The sequence below is a fragment of the Papio anubis genome, chromosome 7 (assembly GCF_008728515.1).
Source record: "Papio anubis isolate 15944 chromosome 7, Panubis1.0, whole genome shotgun sequence".
In the NCBI taxonomy this organism is placed as follows: Eukaryota; Metazoa; Chordata; class Mammalia; order Primates; family Cercopithecidae; genus Papio; species Papio anubis.
In genome coordinates, this window is record NC_044982.1 from 69792125 (window position 1) to 69817668 (window position 25544).

Genomic DNA, 25544 nt, shown 5'->3' on the forward strand with positions numbered 1-25544 from the left:
TGATTGGATGAAGCCCACCCACATTATGAAGGGCTATCTGCTTTACTCCATCTCCTGACTTAACTGTTACTCTCACCCAAAAACATCCTCACAGAAACACTTAGAATAACATTTGACCAAATATCTGGGCACCCTGTAGCCTAGTCAAGTTGATACATAAAATTAGCCTGGTGAATATAATTAGGTAAAAGTTTCCAAAAAATGGATCTGGGATCAAAGCCTGTGCTCTCTTTTTCTCTCTCTTTCTCTCTCTCTCCCTCTCTTTCTCTCTCTCTCTCTTTCTCTCCCCCTCCCCACCCTCCCTACCCTCCCCAGTGAGAGAGCCATCTCAAGATTGCATAGAAACCCTGAATGTTTTGAGATCCTGCCGTCCAGAGGTGCCTCATCAGAAGCCAGGTAACAACTTGGTGGATACATTGTAGAGAGAAATCAAGCTTCAGAGGAGGGGACTAAAGAGCTGTGAAGGGGCCTTTCTAGTCCAGAAATGTTATGGTTCTGAAATTCTATATTTTAATATTAGCTTTGCTTCTGGTGGATTTTATCAAATGCTTTAGTTTTAAATCATCAATGTCTTTACAGTATGCAACTATTATGCATTAAGTTCCCTTTAGGGAGAGGAATGAATCTAGAGAACATGAAATATTTTTTCAATTAACTTTTAGAACATCCCAAGAAACTGCCTTTTAAATCGTGGTTTCTCTATGCCCTTTACATGAAAAGGAAAGCTAAAGTTTATAAACTGATGGCTGGGATTCTTAAGATGTAGTGATGTGTTCCCCGAACTCTCCATTTTTTTAATTTTCTCTCTCCTTTTGATAGATTGTACCTCTTGTAAACACAAGCCTTCCTAGTTCAGCCGGTATCTTCTCAGTGGGTCCTTTCCTGGAAACCTAATTGGAATTAGTAGCTTCCTTCCATTCCGAGAGCAACCAGTTACCTTCTTGTTGTATTTTTCTTCTATCTTTTCACTTTCTGGTATTTTTTATTATGTCATAATATACATAACATAAAATTTGCCATTTTAGCTATTTTAAGTGTGCACTTCAATGGCATTCAATAATTCACACTGTTGTGCAACCATCACCATCATTCACCTCTAGAACCTTTTCATCTTCCCAGACTGAAACTCTGAACCCATTAAACCTCTCTCCTCTGGCCATTGGCAACCGCCATTCTACTTTCTGTCTCAATGAGTTTGACTGTTCTAGGTACTTCATAGAAATCGGATCGTACATTTATTAGTTCGTTCTCACACTGCTAAAGACATACCCGAGACTGGATAATATATTGACTCACAGTTCAGTATGTCTGGGGAGGCCTCAGGAAACTTACAATCGTGGTAGAAAGGGAAGCAAACACGTCCTTCTTCACATGGTGGCAGGAAGAAGTGCAAGCACAGGCAGGGAAAGCCCCTTATAAAACCATCAGAATTTGTGAGAACTCACTATCACAAGAACAGCATGAGGGTAACTGCTCCCATGATTCAGTTACCTTCCACCAGGTCCCTCCCACAACATGTGGGGATTATGGGAACTACAATTCAAGATGAGATTTGCGTGGGGACACAGCCAAACCATGTCAATGCACTACTTGTCTTTTTGTGTCTGGCTTATTCCATGTAGCATAATGTCCTCGTGTCGTACCATGTGTCAGAACCTCTTTTTAAGGCTGTATAATATCCCATTGTATATATACGCCACATTTTCTTTACTCAGACATCAGTGGATATTTGGGTTGTTTTCACCTTTTGGCTTTTGTGAATAATGCTGTTATGAGCATGGGCATACAAATATTTGTTCAAGTCTCTGCTTTCACTTCTTGTGGGTATATACCCAGAAGCAGAATTGCTGGATCATATGGTAAATCTATGTTTAATTTCTTGAAGATGTTTTCCATGGTGGCTGCACCACTTTACATTCCCAACAGCAATGCATAAGGGTTCCAATTTCTTCACATCTTTTCCAACACTTGTTATTGTCTAGGATTTCTTTATTTTTGTTTTGTAATAACTGTCCTAATAGTAGTCAAATGGTATCTCATTTTGGTTTTGACTTGCATTTCCCTCATGATGAGCAACGTTGACCTGGCATTATTTTATTCATGCATTTGCTGCCTGTTCTTCACCTGGCTCCCCAGCAGGATGTACACTCTGTGGGCATGAGAAGTGTGTCCGACTTGTTCACTGCTGTATCCTTAGCCCAGAGATGCATACCTGGCACATATCAGATACTCAATTATTTGTTAGATGAATGCATGAATGAATTTACTGGAGAGAAAAATTCACATTCCAAATATAGACTCAGAATCTTTAGGTGCTCAATTATTTGCCTGAGGCAGTAAGTAAAGATCACCTTTCCATCAATCAGTGTTGCTTGAAAGATGAGAGGAAAATATGCTACTGCCTCATGGACAAACTATCCACATCGATAAAATATTGTGGCTGGACCTCACTACCTTCTGGACTTGATAATTGACAAAATTGAAGTATGTTTGCTATTTCAATGACGAAATTAGAAGTACGATTGATAATTACTACCAGGCTCATGAAATACTTGCTGATAAATAAGTGAATGGTCCTGAAAACAGTAATGAAAAGTATATCTGAGGGTTGTGGAAGTGCTTGGGGAAAAAGAGCCCCAGACGGTTAGTGGCTTTGGTGGGAAGTGTAAACACCAAGATCAATACGTAATTCTCAGGTCCTATTTCTTCAAGTTAGTAATCAATTTGGAAGCTAAATCTGGAGCCAGACTCCCCACGCAGTGTTGCTTCTCTAAAAATCAGTCACCTGCAGAACACCAGAGAAGCCTGACTTCTTTGTTGGTTCATTGCATAAAGCATAAGGAAAGCATTTTCCTACATTCTTCAGCTCAAACAGCCGTAGGTGTGGTCCTGCTTGCTTTACAGCAGGGGCTACTTCCTGTTGTACCTGTTCTGCAAAGTGCATGACTGTTAGCAGAGTGAGAGAGAAGTATCCTCATTTAAATGTTGTTCTAGTGTTTAAACAGTGAAAACATGCTTTATGCCAACCCAGATTTCTACTAGTCTTGATAGACAGAGGTGGAATGAAATATTAATCCCTTTTGAGAAGATGTAGGCAAGACAATAATCTGGTTTTGGCATATCTTAGTGTCGTTCCTAAATAAACAGTAGAGGAAACCAAGACACAGCCCTCAGAGGAACAAAGCACCTCTAGCCAGCCCATCTTTGGGGGTGTGAACTAGTAGTCAGTGCTGATGGCCAGTGGGAATATTTGTAGCTCCCTGGTCTCAGAGGCCAGAGATGGCCAGAGCAGAGGCATGAAGCACTTCCACAGTCAGCAGTCTTTGGCTCAAAAACAGTGAGGACCCTCAATTAGAAAGTGAGGGATGATCTCATGAAATTCCTGGGGAACTGCCTGGCAAAGGTACTAAGTCCTTTGGTCTGCTTCCTAACAGATAGTCATCTGGGTAGTTTTGGGGTTTTTAAAAATATTTTTAATTTTTCAATGTGAAGTTAGGGGTGGTGTTAAAAATACAAATTTTCAAACTTCCCCTCAGACCTACCAAATCAGAGTCTCTGGAGATAAGGCCCAAGAATTCATGTTTTCAGAAGGGAAATAAACATCTCAAAAGCCCCATCAACTTAGACTAAAATTAAGTCATCTGCTCATGTCTCATACAATTACCACCAGGAGAATAAGACCAGGTGACTAAACCAGTCATACCAGGCCTGGTGATTTCCTGAGCACATGGCCTCAAAGGTGTGAACACTAGGATTAGGTTCTGCCTGCATAGAGAAGGGATGACGTGGATTGGGTGAGTAAAAATGCCTTCATTACCATAGCTTGGTAGTTGATGAGGGATAAGAACTCCTATGAAGTCTTAGCTTCCTCAGTGGTCATTTATTGAAGTCTACGTTTGTTCACTAGATCAAATGCCCAAAACTTTGTCCATTATTAGCCATTTTGGTAAGAAACCAGAAAAAAAAAAAAAGAACATTTGATAGGAATGTGAAAGAGACTGATCTTAGAATAGTTCAAAATGCCAGATACAATTTTCTGTTCACAACAACAACATTCTGCATCAGTGGGAATATAACTCATTTATCCTTCCAGTCAACAAATATTTACTGAGTGCCTCTTATGTGTCAGGTTCTGTATTTGGTCCTGGGGAGACATCAGTAAATAAAACAGACAGAAATCCCTGCCATACCCTCATGGAGCTGACATCTTAGTGGGAACAACAGAGAGTAAATAAAATAAAATAAGAAAGTAAATGATAAAGCACGTTCCAAGGGATCCATTCTATGAAGAAAAATAAAGCAGGCAGAAGGAATAGTTAGGACTCAGATGGCAGTGCTGCAACATTAAATAGAATAAAGGGGAGGTAATGAGAAGTTAATGTTTATGCAAAGATATGAAGGAAGTGAACTTAAGCCCTGGGGCTTTGTGGAGTGAGGATCCCAGGCAAGGTGCAGCATGTGTAAAGGCGCTGGAGTGATGGTGTGCCTGGGCCAGGGAACAGGAAGAAGGCCAGTGGGGTTGGAGAGGGATCCCAGGCCAGAGCAGGAGGTGATGAATGGGAAGGTAAATGCAGTAGGAGGGGAACGGTGTGCCTGGGCTCTTTGAGGAGAGTTTGGTTTTGCTCTGAGGGAGATAGGAAGGCATTGAGAAATTAGGCACAGAGGAGTGACACGATCCATTTTTTATTTTAATAGGACCATTCTGGCACTGCTTGGAGAAGAGACTGTAGGCAAACCAGTTGGGAGACTATTGCAATGTTTAGAGTAAGATATGATCAGGGCTTGCACCAGGATAATAGACATGAAGTAGAGAAAGAACTCAGCACGATTTCAAAGATTCTGGCCTGGATAACTGGAAAGATGGAGTTGCTATTCACTGATGATTAAAAAAAAAAAAAACAAAACAAAAAAACTTTAACCAAATTAAATTTAGAAGAACTTAATTGAGCAAAGAACCATTCGCGAATCAGGCAGCCTCCTGAGCCAGAGTAGGCTCAGAGACTCCAACGCAGCCACATAGTAGAAGATTTATGGAAAGAAAAAGGAAAGCAACATACAGAAAACCTAAGAGAGGTACAGAAAACAGCCAGATTGGTTATAGTTTGGCATTTGCCTTATTTGATCACAGTTTGAACAATTGGCCACATTGGATTGGCCAAAATTCGGTGATTGGCACAAGAGTAGGCTGCAGTCTGTTTATACTTCCCTTTAGGTAATAGTTCATGATGGACAGAGAAACCTTAAGCTAAACTTTAAATATGTAAAAAGGCAGCCTTAGGCTAAACTTGATTTAACACCGATCTGCAGAATATTGTGGGTGGAGCAAGTCTGTGGAGGGAGAATCTGAAGTTCGTTTTGAACATGCTAATTGCAAGATGTCTGTTAGACTTCCACGTGGAGATCGTTAGTAGGTGACTGGAGGAACTGGAGATGTATGACAGTTATCAGCATACAGTGGATAACTAAAGTCATAGGACCCAATGAAATCACCAGGGAAACAGACAAGGTCCACAAACTAAGCCCTAAGGTTGGCTTCTGCATTGTTTTTCAAGTGTTTTAAATCCCACTTAGTTTATCCAACTCATTGGTATTGACTGAAGGAGCTAGGTAGGGAAATAGCTAACCCTATTTATTCATTGATAATAATATGGTATGAAGGAAATAATTTTTCAAAATGATGTGGAAGACTGTGCATATGCAGAAGTCTATAGAGTACATGTAGATGTTGATTCAATAAATCCAGAAAGCTCAGTCTCTGTTCATTTAACTTGTGTTTTAGTTAAATAAGGATTCGGGCACTTTTTTAAAAAACTGATGCAGAGGACTGAATGACAAAAGAGACGACAAACCTTGGCTCAGCTGTTCCTCGAAAGCCAGCGTTTTAGCTCCATTCAGAAACCAAACAGAGCCCGAGGTGGAGGCCCCTTCAACCAACATTAGAGGCATAGTCAGGGAAGAAGCGTTAGAACCAGGAAGTAGAATGAAATTTCCCAATGGACTTGATTGTGACTCCTTGAGAATGTGAAAGTCATACGGTGTTCAAGAGCTGAGGTTTTGGAGTCAAATAGACCTTTGTTCTTATCCTAACTCCATCACTTACTAGCTGTTTCACTACTAGGAAAGTTGCCTAACTTCGCTGAGAGAATAGTATCTATGTCATGTAAAAAATTGAATGGGATAATTGTAAAGCATTGTGCACAATTGCTATTTTTGTTTCTGACATATCCCTCCCTCAATAGTCTCAATTCCTGTAGAAATCCAAACGGTCACCACACTTTCCTTTGGAGACTAACTTAGTGAATTGAAAGTCCACTAAATCAGACTGTAAACTGTAACCTACAAAATGCCCGGGGCCCAAAGCTTGGATATTTGGCAGGGTTGGGACAATTGATGAGCTGTTTTTAACTCTAATACCACCAGGGGGCACCTCTGGGAATTAATTTTGGAATGTACTGTAATAACCAATGGCCATAGTTAATGCACTTCCAAATGTGACTTATACTTGGGGAACAGTCTGCTTGGTGCACTGAGTGCACGGCATCTTTGGCTTCAAACATGTATGAATTGGTTGCAGCAGAATTCTACAACAGGGTGTGAATTCCTGAGGCACTGGGTCACACACTTAGTTAAGGTTCCATTTGTGGAGGACATCTCTGAATTCTGAGGCTTTCTGCCCCAGCTGCCATCATGTATAGCCTTGTAGCTAGGTCAAGCTGTTAAATCAGGCAACTTACAACAGTGCACTAATTCATTTCCATAAACACTAGTACAGAGAACTGGCATAGACTCCATCTTTATTCCACCAGTAATGCAGTGGAATTAATTTGCTCACTTTTTGTACAAGAGTTTTCCATGCTGGGTAAACAGCTAACATGTGGTTGAGCCAAAATTTAAGGCCAAAGAGTGTGACTCCAGAGCCCACACTCATATTGCCTTTACTGACAAGTAACATCAAATTAATGCTAACTGCCAGAGAGTGGTGATTAAAAACAGGAATGGCTGTTAAGCAGTTTATAACCTGGATTAAATATGGTAATCGTGTGAACTAATACATATTCAATTCAGTGAAAAGTATACAAGTCATTCAGACTGTTAATATGGATACTGAGTCATGTCTGGGTATATGAATTTATATATATGTATGTTGATGCATATATATAGATGTATATGTGTAAGAGTGTGTGTGTGCATATATGCATTTAATATAATGTTATCTGGGTGTTGCTATGTGTCAGACCTATAAGGTAATATGAAGGCAACATCTTGGTCAAATAATGCAGGCAGGTACAATATCAACATTTTGTCTACCATGTCAGAGAAAGGTCCTTGGAGAAAATTAAGGTCTTAGTTGATTTTAGACAATGGGATCCTAGAAAAGGTGTTTATCCTAATACTTGGCACAAAGTATATTAATGAAAGAGTGAGTTAAAATGTGAATGATAGTTACTTTATGAATGGGAGGGACAGAAACTAGAAACAGAGGAGATAAGAAAAGGGGAGCTGGTGAGAAGATGAGAGTGATCAGAACAGAGCAAGGAATTTCCTCAGCGGGACTTATTTATCAATGAGCTGTCTGGTGAAGGACTTTATAAAAAATAGATTTAGGGGTACTAGCACAGCTGGGTTACATGGATATATTGCATACTGGTAAAGTCCAGGCTTTTAGTACCCATCACCCAAATAAATGTTCATTATACCCAGTACGTGGTATCTTTTCCCTCACCCCTGTCCCATCTTCCCACTTTTGGAGTCTCCAAAGTCTGTTACTCTACTCTGTATGTCCATGTGTACCCATTGTTTAGCTTCCACTTATAACGGAGAACATGAAGGTTTTTGACTTTCTGTTTCTGAGTAATCCCACTTAGGATAGTGGCATCCAGTTCCATCCATGTTGTTTCAAAGACATTATTTCATTCTTTGTTATAGCTGAGTAATATTCCATGACATACCACATTATTTTATCCAGTCATCTGTTGATGGACACTTAGATTGATTCCATGACTTTGCTATTGGGAATAGTGTTGCAATAAACAAATGAGTGCAGGTATGCTTTTGATATGATGCTTTCTTTTCCTTTGGGTAGATACCCAGTAGTAGGATTGAAGGATTGAATGATAGTTCTATTTTTAGTTCTGTGAAATCTCCATCCTGTTTTCCATAGAGGTTGTAATATTTTACATTTCCACCAGCAGTGTAAAAGCATTCTCTTTTTTCTGCATCTCCATCAACCTCTGTTGCTTTTTGACTTTTAATAGCCATTCTGACTAGTGTAAGGTGATGATATCTCATCATGGTTTTAATTTGCATTTTTCTGATGATTAGTGATGTTGAGCGTGTTTTCATATGTTTGATGGCCATGTGTATGTCTTTTTTTGAAAAATGCCTATTCATGTAGCCTACAGAATGGAAGAAAAATTTTGCAATCTATCCATCTGACAAAGGGCTAATATCCAGAATCTACAAAGAACTTAAACAAATTTACAAGAAAAAAAAAATCAAAGAGTAGGCAAAGGATATTAACAGACACTTCTCAAAAGAAAACATTTATGCAGCCAACAGACATATGAAAAAATGCTCATCATCACTGGACATCAGAGAAATGCAAATCAAAACCACAATGAGATACCATCTCATGCCAGTTAGAATGGTGATCATTAAAAAGTCAGGAAACAACAGATGCTGGAGAAAATGTGGAGAAATAGGAACACTTTTACACTGTTGGTGGGATTGTAAATTAGTTCAACCATTGTGGAAGACAGTGTGGCCATTCCTCAAGGATCTAGAACCAGAAATACCATTTGGTCCAGCCATCCCATTACTGGGTATATACCCAAAGGATTTTAAATCATGCTGCTATAAAGACACATGCAGAGGTTTGTTTATTGTGGCACTATTCACAATAGCAAAGACTTGGAACCAACCCAAATGTCCATCAGTAATAGACTGGATAAAGAAAATGTGGCACATATACACCATGGAATACTATGCAGCCATAAAAAAGGATGAATTGATGTCCTTTGCAGGGACATGGATGAAGCTGGAAACTATCATTCTCAGCAAAATATCGCAAGGACAGAAAACCAGGCACCGCATGTTCTCGCCCATAAGTGGTAGTTGAACAATGAGAACACATGGGCACAGGGAGGGGAACATCATACACTGGGGCCTGTTGGAGAATGGGGGGCTGGGGGAGGGATAGCGTTAGGAGAAATACCTAATGTAAATGACGAGTTGATGGGTACAGCAAACCAACATGGCACATGTATACCTATGTAATAAACCTGCACGTTGTGCACATGTACCCTAGAACTTAAAGTATAATAAAAAAAGAAAAATGCCTGTTTATGAATTTTGCCCACTTTTTAATGAGGTTATGTGTTTTTTTCTTGTTGAGCTCCTCATAGATTCTGAATATTAGCGCTTTGTCATATGCATTGTTTGCAAATATTTTCCCTCATTCTGTAGATTGTCTGTTTACTTGGATGATTGTTTCTTTAGCTGTGCAAAAGAGTTTTAGTTTAATTAAGTCCCCTTTGTCTATTTTTGGTTTTGTTGCATTTCCTTTTGAAGACTTCGTCATAAATTTTTGCCTCAGCCAATGTTCAGAAGAATTTCTTCTATGTTTCTTTTTCTAGTATTTTTATAGTTTCAGGTCTTATATTTAAGTCTGTAATCCGTTTTGAGTTGAGTTTTGTATATGGTGAGAGATAGGGATCCAGTTTCATTCTTCTGCAAATGGCTCTCCAATTTTCCCAGCACTGTTTATTGAATAGAGTAACCTTTCCCCAATATATATATTTGTCAACTTTGTCAAAGATCAGTTGGTTGTAGGTATGTGGCTTTATTTCTAGGTTCTCTATTCTGTTCCATTGATCTATGTGTCTGCTTTTGTGCTAATGCCATGCTGTTTTGGTTATTATAGCCTTCTAGTAATCTGAAGTCAGATGATGTGATACCTCCAGCTTTATTCTTTTTGCTTAGGATTGCTTTGGCTATTTAGGTTCTTTTTTGGTTCCATATGAATTTGGAGATTGTTTTTCTAATTATGTGAAGAATGATATTGGTAATTTGATAGAAATTGCATTGAATCTGTAGATTACTTTCAGCAGTGTAGTCATTTTAACAATATTGATTCTTTCAGTAGATGAGCATAGGAATTTTTCCCACTTGTTTGTGTCATCTATGATTCTTTTCTCAATCTTTTACAATTCTCCTTATTGAAGTGCAAATTCTCCTTGTAGAATTTTTCACCTGCTTGGTTAAATATATTCCTAGGTATTTTATGTAGCTATTTTAAATGAGATTCAGTTTTGATTTGGTTATCAGCTTGATTATTATTGGTATATAGAAATGCTACTGATTTTGGTATGTTGATTTTGATTCCTGAAATCATTTATCAAATCTAGGAGTCTTTTGTGGTTTCTAGGTATAAAATCACCTTATCAGCAAGAGATTTGACTTCCTTTTCCAATTTTGATCCCTTTTATTTCTTTCTCTTGCCTGATTGCTCTAGCTAGGACTTCCAGTACTACGTTGAATACAATTGGTGAGTGTGGGGATCCTTGTCTTGTTCCATCTTTGTCTTGTTCCTTGTCTTGTTCTTAGGGGAAATGCTTTCAGCTTTTCCCCATCCAGTATGCTTTTGGCTGTGGTCATGTCATATATGGATGGCTTTTATTATTTTGAGGTATGTTCTAGTGAAGGACTTTTTTTACTCCATAACTGGGTTGTCTTTCCTGGTTTTCAGTCCAAGTTCAAGAAATAGTTTTTTTTTTTTCTTGGAGTCCTTTTCCTCATAAGTGCCATCCACCTAAGTGAAAAACCACCCTTCATTGATTATTATTTCCTAGTGGAAATGTGTTCATCCTTATAAGCAAAGTGATCTGCTGTCACTGAAAATTAATACACTTACCATATAGTCAGTTATAAATAAGTTTCTTCACTTATAGGTTAATGGGGCAATGAACACCCACATTTTACCAATACTATTCACCTCTTTGGTTGCTTCTCAAATATCTTTTTCACTTTTTCTTTCCTTAGTGTTTTTCATCAGGGTTCTGGTTCTCATATCATGCTAATGCCTTTCTTGGGCTGAAATGAGCAACATGTTTAGTGCATTGAGCACCCTGCCAACTTTCCAGGGAATGGAGCCATGGACTTACCTCCTAAATGATACTGACAGCTACAATAAATTTTTGTACGTTAGAAAATCAAAGTTGTCATTTATTTCAGTTGCACCCAAAAAAATTTCATTGTTGTGGTAAAATCATACTAAACATTCAATTTGAAAAGTTTGTTCAGGAAAACTTGAAATAATTCCTCCATACGGTGTATAATGAAAGTGGTATGGTTTGGGGTAACAAATCAATCCAAAGACCATATGCAGAAATTTAATTGAATTAATTCTCAGTAATGAATAATGAAAACTATATTGCCTCTACCTGAAGACCTGATATGAGTTTAGCAAAACTTTTGTTAGTTTTATGTTAGAATGTTAGCTAAAGCTTATGTGCACTTCCTTGAACTTTATTTGCTGCTTTTTAAAGAAGAATCTGTGTCATTCACTGTCTTTTGAACTGCTTTTCCTCTCCTCTAAAAGATATGTGGTTTTCCCCCATCTTTTGCTTCAATGAAAATGGCCCCAAGATGCATATAATTTTGTGAACTCGCGATTATAGATTTTACATAATTCAAATCACAGAGCCATGAAACCCCCACTCTTTCATTTGGATTCTGTGAACTGCTGACACTTGTGGAGTGCAAACGATGTCAGAATAATGCCCTAAAGGTGTAGTGTCAGGACCAGAATTCTGCTCTGGGATACACGATCCATCAAGCAATGGAAGCTGTGCACTCATAACCCAGGGTTGAGCGTGGACCTCATTGTTTTAATTACAGAGCCACAGCATGTGGGTAAGAAACTTGGATTTGACAGCAGAAGAAGAAAGAGGATATTGTATGCCTTCAATCAACTTTGTATTAGGAGATCCTTAAAGGAAAAATTATGTGAAAGAAAGAAAGAGGAAGAAAACAACTAACTAGCAAGATCTGTATTTCAATATAATTTGGAGAAAATGACTGATTTGGGTTGGTCATGTTGCCAGAACAGATGACTCAAGGCTTCCATACAATAAATGGAAATCAGGAGGATGCCTGAAGCCTGAAAGAAGAACAAATTGTAAAGATATGATTGACTGTAAGGCTTGAAAATCAACTGTACCAAAGATGAGCTTGGATCATTGCCCAGAACAGAGCTGAATGGTGATGTTCATTTGGGTTCTGACTGTTGAAACAAAATAAAATGTAGTAATTGTACTCTGTTAGGTATACAGACGTGTTAATGCTTTCCAATTTCCCCAACTGGGGATCTGGTGTCACTTTCCCTGTCGCTCCTATTTCATGCTTCACCGGTGAGTATTATTGCTACTCTGGATGCTTACTGAATGCCAGGTTTTTGGCAAAGAAGTGGGATCCAGGTGAAAGCATCCTTCTCATGCTGTGTGTGTGTTGCAGGTGGCTTGGAAAATGGCTTTTCAACTTGGAAATCATTTCTGTAATTGACATTTTCAGGCTCAGATAATGTGCATCTCTATCCTGACTTTCCCAGTGTGATGTTTGCTGGACTTTGGTTATGAATATCAGCAGTTTGGATCCCAAAACACTTCATCCCTGACAACCAGGGAAAGCCCTAGCTTCCATGAGCAGCAGATTTACACATTGATCTTTTCTTCCCTTAGAAGGAAAAATGTCTTGTTCTCAGTTTTCTTTATATGCATTTTCTCTTTAATGTATCAGTTTAGTTTTATGGTAACCTTTCTGATAGACAACAGGGTTGACTCTTTCTAAAAGTCAGTTGTGAAGCAGCTACACTGTTTTTATTTCTCATTGGGAGCTACAAAGAAGAAAATATTCCATGTTGTTGCTCCTAACACCAAAAACCTAATAGCCTAGTAACTTAGGAAATTTCCCAGCCGGCTTGAAAGAGCAGTTCAACTCTATGGTCCAAATGATTCCCAAACAAACATTTTCTAGATACTAAATTAGAGAAATACCAGCAAAACCAACAATGGGGGTGACTCAGAGGGGAAAAAGGAGGGGCAGACAAGACATGTGATTTTTCCACTTCTTTTTAATTTCTTTACCTGAGTCAGATTTTGAGAATGTTAAGCCCTCCCCGTCTACCCACTATTTACCACGAAGTCTTCAGATTTCCATAGCTAACTTAAAGCAAGGAACTTTTTTTAGTCATTCAGACGGACTAAAGATGTGAGGTACATGATGTTTAATTAAGGCTCTGACTGACTGGTCTCTATAGGTGTCTAAAATTTAGACTTGAAAACAAGGTAACCTAAAACTGGGCTTAATGAGAGACTAATGAGAGACAATAAGAAGGCATCTTTGAGTGTTTGACTTGCTCCACATGAACCACAGAGACTTGACACAAGCTGGAACTCACAGGAAATTTCACATTTCCTTGCTTCCATACAATCAGCGTCTTTTTATTGATTGCTCTGTGACCTTGTAGCCACCCATATGTTAGATAGCTTCACACTTTTAAGATGGGTATGTGGGGGGGTTGAATGAGGGATAAAATTATTTTGTAGGGTTTGTCACAAATCTGTATTCCAAATAAGCTATGTGTAAGCTGTCTTTGAGAAGAACACGTGTGATATAGTTTTTGATCTTCATTTTACAGATGTACATAAGTAATACAATTAAAAACAAATGTGATCCAATATTGTAGCACTGTGTATCTACTTAGGTTTGTGAACAATACCTCTCATTAGTCTATAAACCATCACAATCTAGTGGCATTGGATCCTGGTACCCCCTCCTCGTATTTGCTGTGTGACTTTGGTCTGCTAGCTTCTCCGTATTCCATCTGTGGTAAGGGGTTATTTCGTTCTTTCACAGACAATCATACTAATGGGATGGGTTTTATGTGTGATGGGCTCCCCAACATAAGCAATCTGAAACCACTTCTTTTTTTTTTTTTTCAATTATTATACTTTAAGTTCTAGGGTACATATGGATAACGTGCAGGTTTGTTACATATGTATACCTGTGCCATGTTGGCGTGCTGCATCCATCAACTCATCAGCACCTATCAACTCGTCATTTACATCAGGTATAACTCCCAATGCAATCCCTCCCCCCTCCCCCCTCCCTGTGATAGACCCCGGTGTGTGATGTTCCCCTTCCCGAGTCCAAGTGATCTCATTGTTCAGTTCCCACCTATGAGTGAGAACATGCGGTGTTTGGTTTTCTGTTCTTGCGATAGTTTGCTGAGAATGATGGTTTCCAGCTGCATCCATGTCCCTACAAAGGACACAAACTCATCCTTGTTTATGGCTGCATAGTATTCCATGGTGTATATGTGCCACATTTTCTTAATCCAGTCTGTCACTGATGGACATTTGGGTTGATTCCAAGTCTTCGCTATTGTGAATAGTGCCGCAATAAACATACATGTGCATGTGTCTTTATAGCAGCATGATTTATAATCCTTTGGGTATATACCCAGTAATGGGATGGCTGGGTCATATGGTACTTCTAGTTCTAGATCCTTGAGGAATCACCATACTGTTTTCCGTAATGGTTGAACTAGTTTACAATCCCACTAACAGTGTAAAAGTGTTCCTATTTCTCCACATCCTCTCCAGCACCTGTTGTTTCCTGACTTTTTAATGATTGCCATTCTAACTGGTATGAGATGGTATCTCATTGTGGTTTTGATTTGCATTTCTCTGATGGCCAGTGATGATGAGCATTTTTTCATGTGTCTGTTGGCTGTATGAATGTCTTCTTTTGAGAAGTGTCTGTTCATATCCTTTGCCCACTTTTCGATGGGGTTGTTTGTTTTTTTCTTGTAAATTTGTTTGAGTTCTTTGTAGGTTCTGGATATTAGCCCTTTATCAGATGAGTAGATTGCAAAAATTTTCTCCCATTCTGTAGGTTGCCTGTTCACTCTGATGGTAGTTTCTTTTGCTGTGCAGAAGCTCTTTAGTTTAATGAGATCCCATTTGTCAATTTTGGCTTTTGTTGCCGTTGCTTTTGGTGTTTTAGACATGAAGTCCTTGCCCATGCCTATGTCCTGAATGGTATTACCTAGGTTTTCTTCTAGGGTTTTTATGGTATTAGGTCTAACATTTAAGTCTCTAATCCATCTTGAATTAATTTTCGTATAAGGAGTAAGGAAAGGATCCAATTTCAGCTTTCTACTTATGGCTAGCCAATTTTCCCAGCACCATTTATTAAATAGGGAATCCTTTCCCCATTTCTTGTTTTTCTCAGGTTTGTCAAAGATCAGATGGCTGTAGATGTGTGGTATTATTTCTGAGGACTCTGTTCTGTTCCATTGGTCTATATCTCTGTTTTGGTACCAGTACCATGCTGTTTTGGTTACTGTAGCCTTGTAGTATAGTTTGAAGTCAGATAGCGTGATGCCTCCAGCTTTGTTCTTTTGACTTAGGATTGTCTTGGCAATGCAGGCTCTTTTTTGGTGCCATATGAACTTTAAAGTAGTTTTTTCCAATTCTGTGAAGAAACTCATTGGTAGCTTGATGGGGATGGCATTGAATCTATAAATTACCTTGGGCAGTATGGCCATTTTCACGATATTGATTCTTCCTATCCATGAGCATGGTATGTTCTTCCATTTGTTTGTGTCCTCTTTTATTTCGTTGAGCAGTGGTTTGTAGTTCTCCTTGAAGAGGTCCTTTACATCCCTAGTAAGTTGGATTCCTAGGTATTTCATTCTCTTTGAAGCAATTGTGAATGGAAGTTCATTCATGATTTGGCTCTCTGTTTGTCTGTTACTGGCGTATAAGAATGCTTGTGATTTTTGCACATTAATTTTGTATCCTGAGACTTTGCTGAAGTTTCTTATCAGCTTAAGGAGATTTTGGGCTGAGACAATGGGGTTTTCTAAATATACAATCATGTCATCTGCAAACAGGGACAATTTGACTTCTTCTTTTCCTATCTGAATACCCTTTATTTCTTTCTCTTGCCTGATTGCCCTAGCCAGAACTTCCAACACTATGTTGAATAGGAGTGGTAACAGAGGGCATCCCTGTCTTGTGCCAGTTTTCAAAGGGAATTTTTCCAGTTTTTGCCCATTCAGTATGATATTGACTGTGGGTTTGTTGAAACCATTTCTTAAGAATAGTTCTCACATCTTCCTTAAAAACACATTACTTAAGATTTAACAATTATCTTTAATATAGTTATGATTTTAAGAATTTCAATTTAAGGCTTTTTGTTCAGAAAGGGATGTGCTAAAGGTAATTTGTGTCAGAATATTTTTAGCAGCAGGTTAACAGAAGACATCATTAAAAGGAGCTCAAATAGTAAAGGTTTATTCTTAATTTTACATCATCAGAAATCTGGAGGTAGAATGCCAGCATTGGTTACTTAAGAAGCCCAACAATGTCATCGAGGTCCAGGTCCCTTGCATCTTTATCCTTGGCCATCCTTAGCTTGGGAGCAATGATGTCTCACTCGGCGGCAGTCCACAGGCATCTCACACAGTTAGGAAACACCTAGCAAAGAAGACAGGACTTTTCTTCCTATGGGCTTCTTTGCCTTAGACTGGAAATCGAAGCCTGCCAGCACACTATTCCCTCTTGTCTCTTGGGCTAGGCTTCAGTCATATGCCCATGCCTGACCCTCTCACTAGCAAAGGAATGAGCCCACCATGATGGGCTTGAACAATTCTGCTTTATCCCCTTGGCTGGAGTAGGACTCTCCTCCTTAAGCATGGAGTATGGGGATCACTTATACTCTGAGGAACAAGTGAGGGGCATGTATCTGTTGGGTCAGCAACCAACATTCTCCCACATTGACAAAATTATCCTGGTGTGCCTCCTTTTTTTTTTTTTTTTTTTTTAGACAGAGTCTTGCTCTGTTGTCAGGCTGGAGCACAGTGGCACGATCTCAGCTTACTGTAACCTCCCCCTCCCGGGTTCAAGTGATCCTCCTGCCTCAGCCTCCCGAGTAGCTGGGACTACATGCATGCACTACCACACCTGGTTAAGTTTTGTATTTTTAGTAGAGAAGGGGTTTCACCATGTTAGTCAGGCTGGTCTCGAACTCCTGACCTCAAGTGATCCACCCACCTCGGCTTCCTGAGCTGCTGGGATTACAGATGTGAGCTACTGAGCCCAGCCTCCTGGTGTGCCTCTTAAGGGCAAAAGTCTGGCTTGAGGAGGAAAAAGTTTATCCTATGGTTCATTTTTTTCTCATTCTAAAACAACCAACAGTTTTCACAAAAATGATCTTATTCATCTTAAACCAGTTCTATCAGTTATATAGTATTTCATATTACTTTAAAATAGAATTGAATAGAAATTGGAACAGAGACCTGTTTTTCATGGCGTTTTCTGCTTCCTTCTAAAATAAGAAATGACAAGGTATTGTTGCAACATAAATAATTTTTCAAAAGCTTTTATTAAAATAGTTGTTTTTTTCTTTTTTTAAAAAAAAAGCTATACTGTATAGCCTAGTGGTCAAGGACATAAAAGAACTTGATTTAGGTTGCTGTATCTTATTTGGCAATGACATGACAGTAGTCCTCACCAGCAAAATGAGAAAAATAATTATAAATATTTTAAAGAATTGTTGTGAAAGTTGATTGAGATTACTATGTGTACATATACCTACATGTTTTTATTCTTAACACAAAGGCTATTACATACTAAACTTTCAACAGATTTGTCTATTTTTACTTACAATAATATTTACAAAAATCCATAAACATACAAGATAATACTTTTTTACATAGGCTAGTTAAAATCAAACTCGCACCTTTTAGAAGTATCAACGGCTCCATGTGAGTCAAAACTTTAGAGTAGAGTGGTGCCTTTGTTGTCATGTCAGAGAGAACTGCCTTTGCTGCTACATAAACGTTTAGAATCCCACAATCCATTCATCCAGCAAGTAGACTGAAAGCAGCTCTTGGCTGCTTGTGACGTAAGCGGGATGACACATGTTAACAATGGGTGTCACCAATCTCTTAACTTCCTGGATTATGGTCCTGGTAAGTTGTAGGCTCTGCACAGCAAGCCAAACCCACATGAAGGCAGAATGGACAGTGCATGTGAATATAAACATCAGTTATTTTGCGGGAAAAAAAAAAGTATCTGCTTCATAAAACATCACAACTCCTTTTTGGTTTTTAGAAATGTCATATAATATTTTGCATTGGGAAAACTTTCAATAATTATCTAGTCAAGAATAGCTATCAGCTTGAGCCCTTAGCTACATGCTCTTACCCGCATTTTATATATGACTCTTCTGGTCGGCTCAAGGGCCAATTTTAACTGAGAGTGAAGCTCTTCCTATGATTGGACACGGCGTGGAGGTTCTACAGCAGCCACTTTGGCTAGAGGGGCTATGATGCTTACGTTCTGGATCAAGGGCTCTGGGTTATAAATAATGAATGCAACTCAAACTTATTTAGGTAAAAAAGAATTTACTGGAAATGTTACTGAGCATCTCATAGAATCAAAGGCAGAGGTAAATACCAATATTCAAGAAAGGCCAAGATGTAATTAGGCTTAAAGAATTCTGGAAGCAGGGCCACACTCACAGAACCAGAGCTTCTCCTTCTTGCTTCTGTGCCTCCCTAAACGGTGGCTTCTTTCTTTTTTATCACTGTAGATTGACTTTCTCCAAATGACTGAAAGCATGACTGCCATTGAAATCCTAGATTTCTATGTTACAGTTTTCACCAAACAGAGCAAGACTGATCCTGTTCCATTTCCAAAATCCTAGGCTAGGTCTAGCTTGGATCAAATTAACTCAGGCAAAGAAGTAGAATGCCATTTGAACCCATCTGGGTGAGGCGCTCAGTCAACCCCTGCCTATAAGTAGTATTATATTGTACTAACGTGATTAAAACAACTTGATGGGGCTGTCCTAAGCAGACGCGGTGCTGACCTGACTGTTCCATAGATGTCCTGTATTGCATGGATATAAGGTAAAAGCAATGCAAGGAGGTAGGTAGTCCTAGCTTCCATTTACCAACAAAGGCTGCCTATTGTCTTTGAGAACTTCTTGTTAAAATTGCTCATTCTCAGTTTGGAAGCTCAGGATGGTGGTATGGGAGGAGGGGAACGATCACACATGAAAGTAGCTGAGCAGAGAGAAGGGAAGGAGGGCACATCAATGAAGCATCATCAATACAAAGCAGAGGGCTCTGGACCTCCCAGCTCTTTTCATATTAAATCCTTATGCTTCTCCCAGCTGCCTCTTCTCTCCTGCATCACACCTCTTTTTAGTATTTTCCCCCATCACTTTTAAAATGAGGACCTTCTGTGTACTTATAAGACTTTAGTCCTCTTCCAGAGAAGCCATGTAAGATTTGATGCAAAAGTCTAAAGTATGGCAGATTTTGTCTCTTCAGAGAAGTGCTTGCCCATGTGTTCTTGTACTTTTTCTCAGAATAACAGAATCTGAGGATTGAAACAGACCAGACTTGAGGGTCATCAAATGCATGGATTTTCCGTGTACCTCCCAGTCACTGGTATTCATGACAAGTGGCCATCCAGACTGCTTGATCACATACCAAAGGGGAACTCACCACTTTTCAGGAGAGCCCATTCTATGTTTAGACAGTTCTGACTATTAGAAGTACTTCATTGTGTTAAGCTCCACCTGGGCCAAATATGTGTCTTTTCTTGTTGCTTCCACCTGTTGGAAGTTCTACCACCTGGAAACAAAGAGAAAAGTGTAATATCTTTCCTTCACGCACACCTTTCAAAAGATCCATCACATTCACCAGATTTCTCCCTAAGATCATTCTTCTCCAGTTGAAGCAACTGTTCTTCCTATAACTGTTCTCTGTAGTGTGGGATTTCAAGTTCCTCTGTTGATCTGGACACTCTGTTTTAAAAGCTTTACTTATGTGAGTGTTTCTCTTTATTTTTTTTCCTACAATAATCAGGCATAGTCTTCCAGATGGGGAAAGATCAAACAAAAAGAACAGAAATAATAACCGTTTTCATTATATATATAGAACTTCTGGTCAGGAAAATCACGTTTATGTTTTGGGAAAACCAACCTATGCTTAGTCACTCTTTATGCCAAAAATTACATAGTGATTATAATGAAATTTAAATGAGAAAAGTATTTAAATGTTATTAGTTGCTAGAAGAAATTTGTGTTGATGTGAGAATTTCAGGCATCAGTAGTTCAAATTGGAATGGAAAAGGGGTGGGGACAACTCATGAATTGCCATAGCTCTCCAAATCACATATCTGATTTACTTCCTATTCCTAATGCTAGCACTATCCATTAAGTCAAAAATCGTGGACAGAGTAAGCCCATATCAGGGAATCATTTGATCCCTTTATTCCTCTTTATGACATCCATAAGCTTAACAAATGTTTGTGTCCTGGTTACATTTAAAAAAGGGTTTTGTGGCCGGGCGCAGTGGCTCAAGCCTGTAATCCCAGCACTTTGGGAGGCCGAGACGGGCGGATCACGAGGTCAGGAGATCGAGACTATCCTGGCTAACATGGTGAAACCCCATTTCCACTAAAACATACAAAAAACTAGCCGGGCGAGGTGGCGGGCGCCTGTAGTCCCAGCTACTCGGGAGGCTGAGGCAGGAGAATGGCGTAAACCCGGGAGGCGGAGCTTGCAGTGAGCTGAGATCTGGCCACTGCACTCCAGCCTGGGCGACAGAGCGAGACTCCGTCTCAAAAAAAAAAAAAAAAAAAAGGGTTTTGTGATAAGAACCCCAAAGGTGCACAGCCCTCAAGTTTCTGTGTAAGCCCATGAATTGAGTAAAGCAGGCAAGTGCTTTAGTCCCCTCACCAAAAGGTACTGTATAAGCCAGTGAATTGAGGGAGAACAAGAGTTCGCCATGTTGGTTTGGGTGGCACAATGGGGTCACCTGAATAAATTCTCAACTTCTTGTTCCCAGAAGCACAGCTAGAAGTGGACCTAGTTTAAGGGAGTTGGAGTGAAGCTTGGGGGGTCAATCAGAGAGGCTGCAGCCCCTTATTAGCTGGATATCCTAAATTAGGGACATGTTGAGCTCTGCCCTTATCTGTAGTCACTTATGGACTAATCAGGAAAAGTGATTACTCTGAGAATAATGCATAATATTCTCTTCTATTTATATATTTTAAGATTTGAAGTAAGATATGGCATATATATGAAGATTCCAAGACAAAGGAATTTAAAATTTTGAATTCTAAAACTATAAGAAGAAATAAATGGTGACTTGTAAATCTAATCATATGTCACTCATTCTTACTTTTTTTCTAAAAATATCTGACTATGTTGCTCATCAACATTGGCAAAGAAAACTGGCTCATGCCCTGTGATTTTGCATATCAGCAAGGGAGTCTGACAATTCATCTGTTGGCAATACATAGTCCTATAGTCGGCCCTCTGTGACCTTCTTCCACCTCCATTAAGGAAGCTTAAAAATTATGACTAATTCAGGACGGGGCTGGAAGTCCTAGTACCATACCCACAGAGCTTGTTAGTTCCCTTGTATGAGTAAAGCTAAAATTGAAAATTTTATCACCTCCTTAGCCTCAGAAATGTACAGTCTAATGGGTTCAGGAATAATCCTAATCTCGTTTGGTTACCACAAGGGAGGAAATGCAGGACTGTAGATAGCTTGAAGCTACCTGCCACACAACTGAGAAGTAAACTCAAGAGCCCTTAGAGTAAGGAAGTCAGCTTCATCGTTAAGGTACAACTAATGGTCATGCTTAGCAACTTATCTAAGGGATTCCCATCTCAGTATCACGTATTCACCTTCTGAATATAATAATGGTAAGAGACATAGAATTTATTTCTTTATTTAGAATGAAAGGAAGACTTCATGATTTGGTGTGATATGTTGAATGATCCGGAATACTTTAGGATTAGTTGCTTTATCTAAACAAAGACAGAAATACGGGTTTCTTAATTTCTTTACTCATAGGAAATCTTTTATTTCTCAAACAGGTTGTTTGGTTTTTACAAGGGAATTCTGCCACCTATCTTGGCTGAAACCCCAAAAAGAGCAGTGAAGGTAAGCATTGCATGCATTTGCACCAAGAAAAAGTAGGGTACAGTAACAGCTTCAGCACAACAAACTCTAAGACATTAAAATGAATTATATATAAAGCATTAAAAATTTTAATGCAGAAACTATAGCATAATTTTTATTATAATTAGACTTGGCCAGTCTCTCAAATATGTAGATCAATTTGTAGATTTTTTTAATCAGGTAAAAGCATTCCATTCTAAAAACCAATATGGTGAATGAAATTCTAGTAATCAAACCACAAAATAGCTTGGACCTTTCTTCAAAGCAACTCAGAAATTTTCCTTTGGAGAAATAATTATTAAAGAAAGAGAGACAGAGGGAAGAGGAAAGAGGAGAGGAGGAAAAGCCTTTCTCCCTGAATCATTCCCATTTCATGAACAGAGTAAACAAGTATACCATATTTCTTTATATATGATTCTCATATAACATATTTGTTTTGCATGCCAACTTCATTTTCCCCCTTAGTCTCCTCTTTTAAAATTCTCTATTCTGGTTCTTACAAAAATTATTACTTCCACTACCCTGATTTCCATTTACTTAACCACATAACTGTAGAGGTTTATGTACTACTTGCTAGTTCAGTATCTGAAGAGGAGCAGGAAGATATGGCAGAACATCCAGGGGCAAAAGAACTCAATCTGACTACTGTCTTCTCTCAGACAAAAGTCTTGATCATAGTGACTCTGGCAGGCATTGCTCCCCCCCACCCCCAACCCTGCACCACTGATATCACCAAATAAGGCTTTGTCCTTCCATAATAATGATAACCTAAACTTAAAGACTGACTTTCCAAGCAATATAAGGCTTTTTTTTCCACATACATTACTCAATTTGTATTCTCAGTACTCCTGAAAGGCAAGAAGGAACAGTTCATATACTTTTACTCAGTAAGTTCAAGAGGGTGACTGGGTTAAAAATTATGATAAAATCACCCACATATATAAATGAACATCCAACCTTTATATTATGTCAAAATGGCAATAGGATTGAATTCAAATCTAGAATTTGGAAAACAAAGCTTTAGAACATACCTTCTCTATAAATTCACCCTCTTTGTTGGTATAGGTTTTGTGATTTTATAGTGATCTTATAGCAATACAAATTTTGTTATAAGGATCTGGATCACAGTAGAGAATCTGGAATAAGTTCACCAAAGTACACAAAAGAGCTGAATTGGATTATGAAATGACTTTACTTGGTAAAAGATTGCCCAAGTAAACAAATAGAGCAGAGTTCCTGTTCAAAAGGAAAGTCGCTTTGTCTGCATGGAATAATATATTCATCTGTTCAGTGATTTACATGTATAAACAAAGTAAACTACAATTAGAGTTTTTCCTGGAATATTTTTTCGTAATATTATGTGTTGGAGACAATTTAAACTTTAAGGAGATTAAGACTTACCACCATTGAGCTATCTTTTACAGAAAAAAAAAAGTTGAGCTTTATAAAACAGAGTTAGTTTCTATTTTACAAAAGCAATGCTCTGTGCCAGAACAATGGTTAACAGATGAACTTTTGGGCAAGTGAATATGGTGTATGTGTCCCAGACATCTTGTTTCAAGTAGATTTTACCTTAAAATTATTGAGACATATGGTAAGTATGTTGGCTTTTTAAGTATACCTTGGAGTTAAGTGTATCTTTGCCAGATGAATAGCACTAGTTTTTCAACACAATTTATGAAAGCATTCATTTTATAGATATTTATCATAGGATTTGTGAGGAAAGCAATCACCTGATTGTAACGATTTCATACATCATGAACTGCTTCATTGTATGTCATCAAAGTTTACTTCAGAAAAAAAATATTCAGAGACTGTGGGGGGTGTGTGTGTGTGTGTGTGTGTGTGTGTGTTCTTTGGTACTGACACTTTAGTTAAAATCATTACCATAATCAGAAACAGACAATCTTAAGTTTTATGTACTTTATTCTTTGAAATGAGCTTTATCATTAAAATAATAAGACTTACTGATGCTAAATAAGTGTAACTTCTCCTTTCACAAATTAGACAGAGTTAGTATTGTAGTTAGCAAAAGGAAATGAAGACTTCAGAGAGACCAGCCGATCCCTCAGAGATGGGTGGCACCGTGGTTCAGGCTTCAGGGTCCAGTCTTGAGCTTCACACATGCAGAAATACCACTTTTCCCATGTGCAGTTTTCTCAAGGACTTCCTTATGCTAACTAAATTCACAAGGGATTATAAACTATGAAGGCTAATTTGTTCACTACGGTATACCTATCCCAATCACAGTATCTACACATAGTAGATGTTCAGTTGATATTAGATGAGTAAAGGAAACATGTATAAAAAGAAACAAAGAAAACTTAAAGAAAGAAACAAAGAAATATACATAGAGAGAAAATTCCCACATCTACTATTCAGAGTATCTGGAGGGCCAAGACTTCCACTCCTGGTGGAGACAGAGTAACAGGGACCAGTATGAAATAACAGTTTTCAAGACACTGGACATCAGATGATGAAGGCTCGAAATACATGAGAAATGGAAAACAAATGAAGTGAGCCCTGTGATGCCACAGCTTACTGCCTTGGGATACTTTCAGGCCCCGGGACAGGGAGGGGAAACTGAGGCAGAGCCCAGGGGACTCCTTGGGTTGGGTAGGAGCTGAAAGCCAGGGGAGAGCAGGGCAGCCAAAGTCCACAGGACAGAGTACCAGGGAAGAGCAGGCTGCACAGAGATAGAACTGAGATCTGTAGAAGGACCTCTCCAAGTTTTCAGCTGAGTATTGACCAGTGCATGCCTGGGAGGAAACTACCAATGCCTGGGAAAGAACCACCCAAAAGGCTTCGAGGGAACAGTGCTTAGCAGTCACATGCAGCTGGGAATAGTGCCTGCTCCCACCAGCCAGACCGGAAAGCTTCAGCAGCCCCAGGGCATTGAGAGGAGTGCTCATATACTTAAGGCCTCTATGATTCCTTTGGTAACCTAGGTTACCAAAGTTACAGGGAATAAAAACTAAGATTTTTCAAAAGTCTCACTTGCACCAGTCCTGTCAGGGAATCTTACTTAAATTATCTTATTTAATGATAATCTAAAAGGTAAGTTTTGAGGTCTTGAGAGTTAGAAAGGTTAAGCAGCTTTCCTGTGCTTTCACAGCTAAACAGCATAACCCGGATTCAGCTCTAGGACTGCTGACTTCAAAATGCCAGCAACGTGATTCTCAAAGTGATGATGATGATGATCATAAAAATGAAGAAAAATGAATTATTTTTAAAACCTAAGATTATAACACTTTTCCTTCCATGGTTAATGGTTTCTAGTGGTTAATGGTTTCATCAAAAATGCGGTGGTCCCAGGTGGTCACTGTTGAGTACTATTTCAACACCAGGGTAGTTTCAGGGCTTTTACTAGCCACTAGAATGTTAGCTCAAGTAGGCAGAGGTTTCTCTTTGTTTACCATTGCATCCCCGGTACCTAGAATAGGAGGTCTCTAATAACATTATTAAATGAGTGAATGAATGAATCCCT

General features: G+C 38.8%; 1 protein-coding gene across 2 annotated transcripts in view; it reads left to right on the forward strand.

Annotated features, from left to right (window-relative positions):
- Nucleotides 1-25544, forward strand: part of SLC25A21 (solute carrier family 25 member 21) — a 508849-nt gene that overhangs the window by 428604 nt on the left and 54701 nt on the right. For both annotated transcript variants that reach the window (XR_002523324.2, XM_003901719.5), the window contains exon 4: nt 21973-22039. Coding sequence is in view for 1 of the 2 variants with exons in the window: in XM_003901719.5 (XP_003901768.1) it covers nt 21973-22039 (67 nt within the window). In the remaining variant the exon portion in view is untranslated. The remainder of the gene's footprint in view (nt 1-21972; nt 22040-25544) is intronic.